The sequence below is a fragment of the Montipora foliosa genome, chromosome 10 (assembly GCF_036669935.1).
Source record: "Montipora foliosa isolate CH-2021 chromosome 10, ASM3666993v2, whole genome shotgun sequence".
NCBI classification, from domain to species: domain Eukaryota; kingdom Metazoa; phylum Cnidaria; class Anthozoa; order Scleractinia; family Acroporidae; genus Montipora; species Montipora foliosa.
In genome coordinates, this window is record NC_090878.1 from 2,636,747 (window position 1) to 2,651,746 (window position 15,000).

A 15,000-nucleotide genomic window follows, 5' to 3' on the forward strand; every position below is an offset into this window, starting at 1 on the left:
GAATGTGTCAATTATTATTGAATGAGACTGAGTGTACTCTAAGGAATCACGCTGGTCAAGGAGGGTGTTTCCATAACCTGACAAGGCCAAAGGCTGCAGTTGTTTTGTGCAAATTTAACATTTGGGAAATACCCATCACTTCCTACGGTCCCATAAACAGTCCATATTCATCAAGACAAAATCAAAAATACCCAGTTTTCTGTTGCCAAAAAAAGGATATATCTTTGCACTCAAGTGTACATCAGTTATGCACAGCAGGTGGCCGCTTGACTGGCCTGCATCACAAAATTGGCACAAAAGGGACATCAGGGAAATGTCAATTTCTAAAATCTTATATTAATTAATTAAAGGGCTTCATGTTGATCCAGCCCAGTCAAAATGTTTTTGAGTAGTAGGCAAGCTGGCTATAGTAATAGGCAGCAGAGGCTCAAGGCCACTGCTTCAAGGGCCAGAGGCCCTTGCATGCTAGGGGGGTCCGGGGGCATTCTTCCCTGGAAAATTTTGAAAATATTGGCTTCGAATGGTTGCATCTGGTGCATTTTAGGGTAAACTGAGCTCCTATTAGATGGCATTAAGATAACAGTAATAAATTAAGAGTCGCAAAAGACCTTCAGTTTTCAAATTAAAGTTATATTCCGCCAGAAGCATTATTGGAAAAAAGGATAACTATAGAACAGCAAGTACTTCTCAACTCAGAAAGGGAGAAACTCAGTTGCTGAAAGTTGCCTCATAGTATATTATAGAGTCAGTTGAATTGAAGGCTTTAGATTTTCAAATCATTTGAGCTATATATAATCTCAGTGCAATGCTATGGGTTTTATGACTCATTTTTCAGGTAGACCCCAACCTTCAAACCATACTTTTAGCTCATACAGACAACACTGGTGATCATTTACACAAGTTACACTTTAACATTCATGTAGGACCTTTGATAGTACTTCTTTTCTTATCATAATGATTCTGGTACATCATCATTTGGAAACTTGACTGTCTCTTTTATAACGTACACTGATTTTTTTTGTGTTTATCAATTATTAAGTGTGGATGATTGCATTTGCTTTCAATTATAGTGGTTCAAAGTCACACATACCCATCAGGGTCAGTTGAGGTAATAAGTTCTTGAACTTGTTATTAATTTTACAGGGACCGGTTGCACCAAATAGCAGAAGGAAAATAAACCTAAGTTCCATGGCCCATTACTTTATACATGTATGTCCCTCAATTTGCACTGTGAAGATCGAGGTCCCTCAAAGATCAAATTTGTGTTTGCTTACCAGTCACAAAAACTTCTATTTAATTTTCTCTTTAGTAATAAAAGTTTATTGTCTTTATAATAAACATTTCAGTCAAACACAACTTATTTAGCTGTCCTTCAGGATGGATACCCATACCTTCAGACTCATCACGTTTCCAAATTATTGGTGGTATTCTGTGAACTTCCTGTATCTGCCTTCATGGTGTTTTCTGTCATTGAAGGCCTTAATACAATGATGACATTTTCATTGTTCTTGGTTTTTTATGAATAATTTGTGACTTAATCATTAATAATAATTTTTTTTTAATTAATTAAAAGGTTTTTAACACCGCAGAAACTTGTAGAGCATCAGCTTATTCCGTTTACCAGTTTTGATATGAATTATTCTTAATGGTCTTAAATTCATTTTTATTGCTTAATTAATTTAAAAAAAATTCATTTGTGTATTCTTGATTCAACATTCTTGTGGATACTGCATTTGGCTACTTGTAATTCTCTTTCTCATTTTAACAGACAAACCACAGTGCGAGATCTGAAAGCCCTTCAGTGCATGGGTCTGATCTCAGTACAGTGCATCGAGATGGCGACCATTCAGGTGAAAATGTCTTAACCCTAACCCTAACCCAATATAAATCTAGACCACAGCAAGAGGACAAAACCTTCTAGAGAAATATGAACTCTTATAATTTATCAGTCATCACATGCAGAAACTGTTCTTGATTTTAAAGCATGACCTTAAATTTACATACGTACAATCCTGGTCAAAAGTTGTTGGGAAGGTTGCGTGCATCACTTCACTTCACACCTACAGTATCGCTCAGAATTAACCTAACATGGAACGCGTTCGCGAACGTGATCAGAACGAAACTTGAACGAGAAATGAACAAGCAACAGAACGGATTTGGAACGGGGGCAGAACGTATATGGAACGGGGGCAGAACGGATATGGAACAAACAAGTTCTTTTTAACCTGTTCTCTAGAACACGTTCTCATCTGCAGGAACGCGTTCTAGAGAACGTCCCCGCTTAGCGAGATTTACGTGTACTTTGTGAAGTCCACATTTGTTACCATTCGCGCGTGCTTGACACCCGGCCCGGTTAAAAAAGGGATTGTTGTTCAAGGCCGCTAAATTAAGCGCTTGAATTTAAGACTACAATTGGGAAACTGTAATAATCAGAAAACGGAGATGGAAAGTACATTTCATGTGCATTTAGCTGGTAAAGAGAAAGCTTCAAAATATCTTTCTGTTTTCAATTAAGAACAAAACAAAAAAACCCGCACTTCAAATCAGCGAGAAAAACAGCTGCAGTGAACGGGATTGAGATGTTAGACTAGTGTAAATATTTTCTTTTTCTCAATATGGCCAAAGAGGCTTGAAAATTTACGTACGCATTAGTTGGATAATACTGTTCATCCACAGACAATGAGTACTTTTAGAGTTGTAGAACCAGAACTAGCGTTACGCGACTAGTTTTTGCACTAAATTTTTAACCATCACGCCAAAAATAAATTTATCGTTTGATCTGTGGTTTGGTTCGTTTGGTTTGAATGGTTTCCTTCACTTTAATCGTTCCTTTAAGATATTTCTTTTGTACATAACCGAAAATACACGTTAAAATTCCACTAGCCGTGAAATGCGCGCAAACAAAACAACTGGCTCGTTCTGCTTCACTAAACCAGTTTGGTTGCCGAGCACGTGACAATTTTTACTCAATACGTGACTGATTCTCTCACGCAAAGTACAAACTTTAAACCCTCGAAACCTTTAAAACGCTTTAAACCTTTCTTTTTTTCCATTCTTTCAAACGATAGCTGCCGCGCACCAAACGAACGATAGAAAGGTTAAAGCGATACAAACGATAGAAACGAAATTGGAAGTGCGATGTTTCGGATCAAAATATAACGTCCAACGAAAAGTTTTCGGATTCCACCAACTTTGTCTTTGTGCTGTGCGCTAACAAAGCAAAATCAACACAAGGAAAGTATCAAAATAAACAGAAGACATAATAGACAAGCTTTTGTTTTCGGTATTATTCCAGATAAATACTTTGTAACAAAGAAATAACAGATAAACTTCGGGTATTGTCGGTAAGCGATTGACAAGCAATACCGTGCGCAAGGCCAAAGTTATACGTAAGTCATCTTTTGTCCTTGTTTTGCTCACTTTTTGTATACAATCAAATGTTATATTTTTGCACTATTGAAAAAGAAATCTTATTGATCACTGCAATAATTTAACTGTTTTTTTTAAATATCTCTAGCGCAAAAACCTCGTTTTAGGAAAAGACTAACTGCTTTTCTCGAAGTTACAATCCCATCTTCATCTCGCAGTGAATGTTACCGGTTTTTGTGAACGCGTTCAAAGGAACGTGTTCTTTTTCTTGTAAATGCGTTACATGGAACGCGTCCAATGGAACCACAAGAGAACAGAGCTGGAACGGATTCGGAACGGGTATAGAACGGATAAAGAACGGATAAGAGAACGGAAATTGAACGGAAATTGAACGAATATGTAACGCGTTCTGTTCAGCGTTCCCTGTTAGGTTAATTCTGAGCGGTACTGTAATTCGATTATTCTATCTATTGGCTGAACTATTCGGGAAAGAGCATGCTCTAATGTGGTCCCCCCTCCCCCATATTCAATGTTGGAAGAAAAGTCACCATTTTGTGTGGTGCAAAATCCAACATTGATAAGCGGGGAAGGGGGGCTATCTCGAAAGTGACCCTACCTTCTGAACACTTTTGTCCAGGATTGTAGTTACTAGACTCATAAGTTTATCTCACTGAGTCAGTGTATCTTAAAACTTTTTATAGATCATTAAGGATTATCTTTTTTATACATGGCCTCCTTGTAAAGCAGGTTTCTTATCATTTCTTTTATTGTAGTAGTTTTTAGTAAGTTATTGTACTGTAGTTAGGTAGTTAGATTTGTCTTGATCATTTTATTAAAAACTGGATCATTGGATAATGTAATTCGAGAGTTTTGATTGGCTAAGCCATCATGGGTTATGAGCCATTATACCATGATCTACAAACACGGTAAGCATATGCATGATTTTTTGGGCCTTTCTATTTTTATTGTAGTCTAGTTTTCCATATTTTGGGGTCATTTTTAATAAAACAATTATTCCACTTGCGCTTGTTGGATATGAGATGATTATAGCCAACTCGGCGCTTTACTATTGTTAAATAGTAAAGTGCTGAAGGAAATACCATGTCTAAATAAAGATTTTACCTTTTATCTTTTCCTTATACTGAACAACAAAGTTCAGAAGCTTGCCCCCCTCCTATCCCCACAAACAAATTACAGCATTTTGGAAGATAAAGGTGATCTTTGCACTTAGCTGAACAATTTACACAGTAATTGAAAAATTCAGGCGGCTTCAACGTGAATGGAACCCGTGACCTCTACAATGCTGGTGTAATGCTCTACCAACTGAGCTTAATGAAGCCACTCAGTTGGAGAGCAGGTCAATTTGTTGGGTCTATGTATTCTATGAAAGGGGTGATGAATACATAAGGCAGCCTCAATGGGGTACGAACCCTGAAAATTTCAGGTGTCTATAGAGTAGCAATTGCTTGAATCATCCAGTTAAGGTCTCGGTAAAGGAAAATGAGGTTTCCGCAGAAAAATAAAATTGTTGCGCCACTATTTTTTGTATAGGGTCAAACTATACAAGTATCATATTAAAGCTAATAGATTGAATTATTTGAATAATGCTTTAGTTTTTTGGTAAAATAAAATTGTCGCGCTGCTATTTTTGTTTAGGGTCAAACTATATAATAATTATTATCATATTTATATAAAGCTAATAGATTGAATTATTAGAATAATGCTTTAGTTTTTTGGTATTTAATATTGCCTTTAATTTTGATGCTGCAAACTCAGAATGAGCGAGTCTGCTTCAGAAGCTTCTGCCCCTTCACTTTATTGCAAAAACAACCACACTTTGTGGCATCTTAGTCACAGATGAGTGCACTTCAATATCATATGTGAGGAATTTTTGATATGTTACGTATTGAGATATCATGCATCAACGTTGAAATTCTCATCTGGACAGGAGGTCTAAGGATTTAGGGTTAGCTTCAAAATAAAGCAGTTCACAGTCTGCTGAATGACAACACCCCCTATTGAAAGCCATTATTATGCTGAGCCACTCAGTGTCCGGGTATGTGCTAAGGTAGCAGATTGCACATGAAGGCTGTTTATTAACACCCTATCTTTTCACGTGTGATTGCCATGATGTGTCAAACATTTTTCGCACACAAATTATGGAGGGAAACAAGGGAAAGCGATTTTAGCTGTTTTAAAATTAATTTTTGAGAATTTTTTTTCCGGGAAATATACTTCATAGCCCACTGATTCAAGATTTGCAAAAACAAGAAATTTGAGCGAGACACCCAAATTTACCTTTACGGAGACCTTATAAGTGCATTAAGATCACTTCTATCTTTTATCTACAACCTGTACTTCAAACATACGTTAAATTTATTTCATTCAGAGCATTTTGCTGTGCTCAAGCATCTCTTCAACACCCCTGTATGCAGAATGAACAGAGGGGATAAGAAATCTTTTATTATTAGTCATTGTCTGTAGAGACTGAATTGTTTTTGATTTTAGAGCATGACCATGTAGATATTTACTAGTTTACTTCACTCACTCAGTATATCCTAAAAAGTAGTGTTTATATCATTATTTTAATATTTGATGTCTTTAACATGTAGTTCAGTCATTCAGTCAACCAACGGCAAGGTGTTTTACCAAACAGAATGATTATATTTATTTATTATTTGTCTTTAGAAGTTTCCAGGCCAGATCAAGGAATCTCACCCCTGGAAGGTCAAACTGAGGTGACTCTTTTGTTTGTGAGAACTGATGTCTTTTTGTCTTTTTTTATAGCGTGTCATTTTCTGACAATGATTGTTTTTTACTCCAAGGGTGGGTATCCGTTTTTCATATTTTTACCTGAGCCCTTACCAGAAGATGTCACGTCTGGAATGGCAGAGTTCCGTCATTTAGCCACATGCACTGCTAATTTGACTGACTTGACAAAGAAGTACCCTAATGTTTTCCAAGGGATTGTTCCAGGTGAGTAAAATGTACCATTCCTGTATTGCGTGTATTTGATTAAATGCTGTCCTCGAATGCAGGCAGTAGGTTTTTGCAAAAAAAGTAAGCACTGGCCCGCTGCATTTATTCTCATCAATGTGGTGCATAATCAGAGCATTCTCAATCTAGATCTAGGATAGTTATGTTTCTTTTTTTCTATGAACTAAGGTTTTTCTAAATGTCAAGAGGTTAGCTAATCACTGCCACATTTAAATTAAGACAACCCTTAAATATAGTACTTTAAGAGTAGTGCCAAGAAAAGAAAATTCTGGGTTGTTAAATTAAGCATATAGTTGTGTTAAATAGTAAATGGGAAAAGAGCATCAAACTGTTTGTTTCAACCTTTTCCTTAGAATCCGCTCACCCTGGTGATGTGCAAGTTACTGTCATGACTCAGACTGGTCAGCATCTTGCCATAAGACCTTTCAAATATATTGATAAAGAAGAGTGGATGGCAGTGGAGATTCTTAGTGGTGGGGCAAAGTTATCAAAAGTGTTTTCCATAATGGGTGGAAAGTTCAACAAATTACTAGGTAAGTAAAACAATATTTGTCGGGTTACCTTCAGATCTGTCAGGAGTGACTCTTCAAAACACCTGAAAAATTCAGGTGGCTCCAATGGGATTTGAACCTATAACTTCTGTGATGCCAGTACAATGCTCTTCCAACTGACAGGGGCACCCAACGTCAATTTCGGAAAATATCTGTTCGGAAGACTATTTGAGATCTAGAATTTTTGGAATATTTGTTGTAAAGTTTCTTGCTTGGCTACCTCTCCTAGGATTTTTGAACATCTGAAAAATGGTATAATCGCCCATTTTAAACAGATTTTTACCCTAAAAAGGTCACCTAGAATTTTCGGGAGCCTTTTTCCTGGCTGAAATGTTTGAAAAGGTAAGTTTTGATAACCTATAATTTTCAAATCACTGGACTTTCAGCTAGGAAATCCGAACAGATGAAAAATTTTTAGGGGTTAAAAAGATACTAAAATACGTTTAACAATGCCATGTTTAAGTGGTTTTGAACTATATTCTCGTTGAGTGCCCCTGAATTGAGCTATGGAGCCTAGCAGTTGGGAGCAGGTCATTTGCTCAAATTTTCCAGCTAAGTGCGAGGATCACTTATCTCATTCGTCTATAACCTGCACTTCAAATGTACAATTTCATTTCATTCATTGAGTTCTTTGCAGAGGCAAATGAGTCCAACAAATTGACCTGCTCCCAACTGTGTGGCTTCATAGCTCAGTTGGCGGAGCATTGCACCAGCATAGTAGAGGTCATGGGTTCAAATCCAATTGGAAGCACATGAATTTTCAGGTGTGTCTATAAGAGAAAATTGCTTAAATTATCCAGCTAATTGCGAGGATAAGGTGGCTCAAACCGGTATCCACACTTGAAAGAAACGTTCTCATATAGAAGGATTGACACTACAACATTTTATCACTTAACAGCAATGTTATGGTACCATGTCAAACACCAATTATTGCTAAAAAAGATTTGGTCATTTTTGTGACGTTAAACGTTACCATGGCAACAGGAACGCCCTGCAAAACACCCCATATTTTGGCTTTAGCTGCTCATATCTCAAAAACGAACTCGGTGACCCCCATTTTTTATTTCTGAAATGTAATCAACATGCCAGAATGAAACTTAATGCAAAGTTTAAAAAAGTTATGTGGAGCAGATTCAGAGCCACCTTAAATAATTGAAAATTTTAAGATAGCTCTGAATCTACTCCACAGAATAGGCCTTATGCATGATGACGTCATATGCTCAAAAATTCACCACCAAGCGTCATTTGCACAAAATTATTTACATCATCTGGACATGCAATACTGTTCGCACGTTAGCTTTCTTTACAACTTTGTTCCTTTGGGATTCAGTTCAAGCTAGAATTTAAAAGTTTGATTTCCAGTTCGAGGCTTGGTGGTGAAATCAGCTAGTCAGACGTCATCACGCATAAGGGCTATTCTTTTAAACTTTGCAGAGAGTTTTATCTTGGCCTGCTGATTACTTTTGTGCGATAAAAAATTGGGGTCACCGAGTTCATTTTTCAGATATGAGCAACTAAAGCTAAAATATAGGGTGTTTTTGCAAGGCTTTCTTATTACCATGGTAACTTGTTACGTCACAAAAATGGCTGGATCTTGTTAAGCAATAATAATTGATGTTTTACATTGTACCATAACATTGCTGTTACGTGATAAAGTATTGTAGTGTCAATCCTTCTAATAGCAAGGTCTCCCTAAAAGTGTTGAAACTGTTTTGAGCCACCTTGAATAAGTGCAGGTTGTGTGCAAAAAAAGGAAGGTAAAATAGAGGAATGAGCTTTTTTTGTGTGTGTGTTCTCATCTTATGGTCCTCAGTTTTTCCATGTTACCAATAACAACTTGCATAAGTTGTGCACTGTTTATATTATGGCTTGAATTGCTTTAGTTAGCTTAGGATTAGTTCACTGATCTCTTCTTGCCTCATCTTCCACTACGATAATAGGATAATTTCATCTTGCATGTAAGCTCAGATATATTTCTGCAGGAACCATGCAAACTGTTTTGTGTGGAGTGTAAACATAAAGCAGCCATTTTTTGACAGAACACGAAAAACTATTGATAATCAAGTAAATCAAAATCTATTGAAGAAAATGCCAGTTCTGATTGTCCATGGAGCAAACCTTCAAGTCTAATATAACAAGTGGTTTGATGATTCGTCTGTATCTGGTCGTTTTAACAGCATCTGATGAGCCCTTCTCATGAAGACCTTCATTCAGTGTTGGTGGAGGTGAACATGAGGTATTCTCTTGTTTTAGAGGGAACTCCTCTTGGTTGCTTTCTGGCTTGGAGATAAGGTGTCCACAATTTCTCTGTACGGATCTGCCATTCTGAATTTCGACCACTTAAGACCTTCGAGTTTGTGGTAACAATTGCCAGTGTTTTCTGATCCACAACCCACACATGGTCTCCAGGATTCAAGGTGGGCAGTTCAGTGTATCGATGACTTGCGTTGTAATGGTTTGTTTGGGGTACCTTTCTCTCCTGTTCATGTTCGAGAATTTTCTCCAGGTTAGGACATGATGACCCCAGCTGATCGGGGATCACAGGAGCTGTGACAGGTTTGGGCAGCACCATTTCTTCAACTGCTTTTACTTTGTCAGTATCTGGTTTTAACCCTTGAGCGATGTTGACATCACCCATGAAGGGCATTTCTGTTTACCTTGATCTTAGACTTATTCAACTTTAGGTCCCGGGCTTTAGGCGTTCCTCTAGTGCTCGTTAAAGGAGTTTCCTCAGATTGGTGTCATGGTCATTCACTGCTTCTTTATCAATGTCATCATGTTTCATGTCAAGAGTATGATCCACTTTGACGTCCACAGTGCCTTTGAAGATATACATATGTAATTTATGCCATTTTGTAAGTAATAACTTTGCCCCAATCCCTCTCTCCTTCCTCCCCTCTCACCCTCAGAAATATTGCAATTCAGAAATACTAGGTTTCATTTATTTGTCGCCTTGTTTGATTACACCAGAAATCAATTATCGCATAAACAAGCTCTTACTTAAGTATACACCATTCACAAAGTTTAAGTTGAATTTCTTTGTTTCACTAAATAAGTTAAATTGCCTCTTCGATAAATGAAAATCATTCAATTATTGATGTCTATCGATTTTCTTGTGAACTAGAACGAATGCCAGTTCGCAAGGAATTATAGGGCGATTCAAAACACTTTTGATGAATGTTATCGTTTCAGTTTTACCTGAATTTGAAGCAAAACTTTGGATTATGGAAAGTATGTAAGATGAGAGGTTCTTGTTGTTTTAGTAGCAGGACATTTGTGTACTGCTTTGTTGGCCTCTAGCGGATTGTTGGTATAACCTGTCGGTACTATGTTGGTAATCTGTTGGCTGACAGTCAACCAATTGTCGGTGGAGGTGAGCAGTTCTTCGCTTTTACCTATGCCCTGTAACTTACAGTACTTGGTTAATATGTATCTCTCTTCAAGGTGTAAAAACTTCTTTCTTACTTCTTGTTGGAAAGCAATGGGAACAAAACATGGTCTCTGCTGCACACTATGTGTTTAGTTTTGTTGGGGGTGCTCACTACTTGAAACTTTAGTCCCTGATAGTTGTCTTGGTATCATGCTGTGAAATGCATTTCTCCCTGTCCTCTCATGATGACAGAAATATCACATATTTAAAGCTTCACTTTACTTTATTCAGTATTTTTGCTGAGGTCTGAGTAGCCAATGAGATTACAGGAGGCTCCTGCATCAAGCTGGCACACTATTGATACCTTGTGTTTGTCTGGGTCATTGTTCTCTACACAAAAGGTCAATTCTGTTAGAGCTTTCTTTCCTTTGCCTTCTTGGATTAACATGTAATGATGCTTAGTATGGAGAGATCATAGTTGGTCTCACCTTTCACCATCTTTACATCATTTGGACACTTTCCTGACAACGTGATGCAAAATGGCCCTTTTCAGTTCTGTGGTAGGTGTGTTCAGTAGTGTTAGGTAATCAGCCTTTATGTTTAAAAGGGTTTATTTCTTCAGTATCAGATGTCTTCTCCTTATTTGCCAGGGATATTAACTATTGTTTCGTAATTTTGACAGATCTACTTATTTTAATGGCTTTCAATGGCTTTGGTCGTCATTTCTGTCTTTAATTCGTAGTCGGAGCTACTTTACATCAATACTAGTTTTGCAACTGATATAGAAGTTAAGGCCTTAAAGGGTTGTTTTAAAACAATTTTGTGATACCTTGTTTCACATGGACTGTAAATATAGCCCCCATGTTTTAACTGAACTTCATGCAGGCAAAGTTAATTGCTCTGTGTTAATTTCTGAAACAGGAGCGGTCAACCAAATCCAAATGGAATGTGAAATATCATAACACAAAATAATACAAAATACATACTTTTTGTTCTGTTAATTCTTGTTTTAGATTGCTCAAATCAAACAAAACAGCAACACTCACTTCAATTTCTCCAGTTACTGGTTTATACAGCTGCACAGACAGGAGAAAAACAGTTTATTGAGATTATCTTCAGCACCTCTGCTGGACAAATTGTCTTTGATTCCTACAAGGACAGAGCTCAGTTACCTGAGGATGTTGCCAGAGCCAATGGCCATGATGATTTGGCAAACTACCTGCAAGATTTTACCACAAGGTATAAGTGTGATGTGTCTATTTCATAAAAGTGCTTGATTTCCTGTTTTCATTCCAGGTCATAGGCACCTATTAGGATATGTCTTTTGTAGGAACTGGAAAATGATTTGTAATATTTTGAGAAATTCATAATGTTTGGTGATTTCCATTTAATATTAACCAAGGGGGCTTTTAAATTAATTGAAAAAATATACTGTATTTACATGAACCAGTACTTTCCATAGTTACTCAGCAGATATTTAAATATCTCGGCCTCCTGTTCTTTTTTCAAGTAAGTGCTGTTTTGTTCCTCCAGTCTTATTGACATCCTCAGAACACTTGAAAAGTCATAGTGCTTTCATTGTGTCATAAAAGTTTAATATGTATTTTTGTTAGGGGTTGTTTGGTTTATGGAATTAAAAGTTCATCACCCATCTGGTCTTATTTAGTTTTTTATTTGCAGACTCTCTAAGAAACCAGAGTTTAGTCTAGAGGAGGCCCATGTAATTGACTGGTCAGAACTTGAGAGAGCTGCTACTGCAGCTCAAACTCAACGGTGTAAGTATTTGTTAAAATCACAGTGCTCAATATGTTTTCTATTACGCTTGTAATACGTGAAAGTTAATGTTGTTATTCATCCATGATATTGCTTTTCTGGACTGCCATGTTCATGTGAATAGCGATGGAAGTCTAGCAACAAAAGTGTACAGGAAACCTGCCCACACTGATCATTATCTGCAATTTGACTCCCACCATCCCTTAATACACAAGCTTGGGGTTTTCCGGACACTTAGTCACAGAGCGGAACAGGTGATCAGTGATCCCGACACCTTGACAAATGAGAAAAACCACATCAAGAAGTCACTCCAAAAATGCGGGTATCCTGACTGGGAGTTCAGTGGAAACCGAAAAGATGAGCGGGGGTGTGGCATTGACAACATCAAGAGGGAACACAAGGCCTGGGTAACCATCCCTTACATACGAGGCCTATCTGAAAATATTAAGAAGATTCTCAAAGAACACTGCGTAACAGCGTTTTACAAACCCCAGAACACTCTAAGACAACAGTTGGCCAAGGTTAAAGACAAACAGCCATTTGAGAAGCGTTCGAACCTTGTATATGGCATTACCTGTGGAGGGGAGGGCTGCGCCGAAACCTATGTGGGAGAGACTCTTCAGTCCATCAGAGCCAGGCTGAAACAACATCAATGGCCGAACTCCAATCCTGCTTAAAATTCAGCAGTTTATTGTCACCTGAAGGACACGGGACATGTGTTGGATCCAAAGGGAGTCAAGATGCTAGATAAGGAACGAGATTGGCGAAGGAGGGGGATAAAGGAAGCGATATGGGAAAGGGTGGAAGACCCAACCCTGAACAGAAAGGGGGGCTCCTGTTCTCTCTGTCTCACACTTGGGACCAGGCCCTCCTCTGCGTTCCTCAACGTTTGTCACGTGATAATGAACTACCACGTGACAAACTTCACGGATGAAGACTGATGGTTTCAGTCGAAACGTGTGTTAATAATTAAGACCAAAATTCCAAAAAAGACTTTAAAATTCCTCACATTAAGCTTGTAATAGTTTTTTTGACTGTACTTTCAGTCACATCTTGGAATCCTACTTTGTTTTTTCTGCGTTTGCTAATCATGGTCAATTTTGTTGGTCACAAAAAGACAATCAAAGACACAGCTTAACTACTGTAGTTGAAAGTTGTGTGGTTTGCCACTTATGGGAGCCATTGTTTTCTTTTAAAAAATACAACACTCAAAAACGGAGATGAAAATTTAGTCGTACACCGACATGCAGGTGGGTTTGTTGTTGGACATTGCAGTCTTAATGGAGAAAGAAAGAAAAAACTAGAAAACTGGCTTTTGATATTTTTATGAAAGAATCAATTAACTTTTTAGATGTTAACTTTGTAGATGCCTTGTCTTGTGTTTTGTGTACCGGTAATTGATATACTCCAGTTTGAAGAAATTAATTAACGAATCGTGGGTTATGTTCTACTGTGCTGGGAATAAAGCTATTTTTCCCCTGTTTAAGAGAAAACACCTAGGGAAAGTCCGCTACAAGCCTAGAAGGCCCATCATCAGGCCGGCGCTTATCTCCAGTTACTGTAGCATGAATTGACTAGGAGTATTTCTACTCCCCCCTGGTTGGGATGCTAGTCCATCGCAGGGTTACCCCCAGCATTTTGCCGGTACCCATTTATACACCTGGGTGGAGAGAGGCATGGTGGGAGTAAAGTGTCTTGCCCAACAACACAACACAATGTCCCCGGCCAGGACCCAAACCCGGACCACTCGATCCGGAGTCGATCAGACCAACCATGAGGCCACCGCTCCTCCCACACCTAGTATCTTCTTGAAATGTGTGGGATGCCTGATGAGTAATGGTTGTATCTATTGTCTCAAATAAAGTATTGTCTATCCCCAAAAAGTTACCAAACAATAGAGGCAACCACAATGCATCATGAAGTCCATCTGGCAGCGCAAAGGAAAGTTTAAGAAACAAGTACATGATACCCAAATAATTTTTTCAATTGCTGAAACGGATTTGTCTTTTTGTCTTTATTGAACAATAAGTTTATTGCATAAGCCAATATTGAAAACAATTTAGCTCTAACTTCCTACAAAGGCTGAGGTTCTCTTTAATAATAAAATAGTTTAAGGTCATTATGTGTTCAAAAACTGTGATTTCTTTGTGCACTCTTATTTAAAAACCTTGTGATGATTCGCTTTTGGGTCTCCACTCACCTGGCTCTCCAACTAACAGGTCTCACAGAAGAAATAAGCAGCGATGACAGCAGTGAAAACAACTCTGACACTGACTACTTTGCGGATGTGGAGACATCTATTGATTCATCTGAGCTCTCAAGGTCCACTTCTGAGGATGACACTTCAGAGCCTTACTTTAGAGGTGATCAAATCAATTTTTACCCATTTTGCACTTGCATAATTATTCACCTTGAAATATTATGATTAAATTTGACACTCATTCCTTCCCTCCAAACAGAAAAAACTAAAGCATCAGCCCACCAGAGCATTTTCTCCATTGTCAAGGGGGCATTTGCCGAAAATGGTACAATGGACAAAATCAGACAAAACATTTTAGAAGGCGTGAAACAAAAGCATACGGTTTTGATCCTCGAAGACAGCCACTTTGATTCTAGACTACCTGAGGCGGTAAAAGGTCTGAATTATACACTTGCTTTCCAACTGGCTGCGGGAAGCAAAAACATCCCACGTCATCTGCACACAGCAAATGAAAGGTTTCTGGCTTCGAGAGAGAACATAATACGTCAGCCAACAATATCCTTTTGCAAGCTACATCCAGATGTGCTGATAGAGAGCAGCTTTGTCAAAAACAATAATGACTACATATTAAGGATTGATGCTTCCAAACAGTCGAACCAACTAAATAAAGGTACAAATAAATTCATGAATGGGGCAACACTTTCTTAGAATTGTTCCTGTTTTGCTCAGAAATACCCACA

At 37.9% G+C, this 15,000-nt stretch overlaps 1 protein-coding gene and 1 non-coding gene across 2 annotated transcripts in view; one reads left to right on the forward strand and one right to left on the reverse strand.

Annotated features, from left to right (window-relative positions):
- Positions 1 to 15,000, forward strand: part of LOC137974474 (uncharacterized) — a 71,795-nt gene that overhangs the window by 36,508 nt on the left and 20,287 nt on the right. Inside the window, exons 11-19 of the mRNA XM_068821491.1 lie at positions 1,071 to 1,108; positions 1,769 to 1,850; positions 6,058 to 6,107; positions 6,195 to 6,345; positions 6,720 to 6,899; positions 11,301 to 11,526; positions 11,968 to 12,062; positions 14,280 to 14,423; positions 14,520 to 14,930. Coding sequence (XP_068677592.1) covers positions 1,071 to 1,108; positions 1,769 to 1,850; positions 6,058 to 6,107; positions 6,195 to 6,345; positions 6,720 to 6,899; positions 11,301 to 11,526; positions 11,968 to 12,062; positions 14,280 to 14,423; positions 14,520 to 14,930 — 1,377 coding nt within the window. The remainder of the gene's footprint in view (positions 1 to 1,070; positions 1,109 to 1,768; positions 1,851 to 6,057; positions 6,108 to 6,194; positions 6,346 to 6,719; positions 6,900 to 11,300; positions 11,527 to 11,967; positions 12,063 to 14,279; positions 14,424 to 14,519; positions 14,931 to 15,000) is intronic.
- On the reverse strand, positions 4,635 to 4,709 carry Trnaa-agc (transfer RNA alanine (anticodon AGC)). The gene has a single exon. It is a non-coding gene; the product is annotated as a tRNA-Ala (tRNA).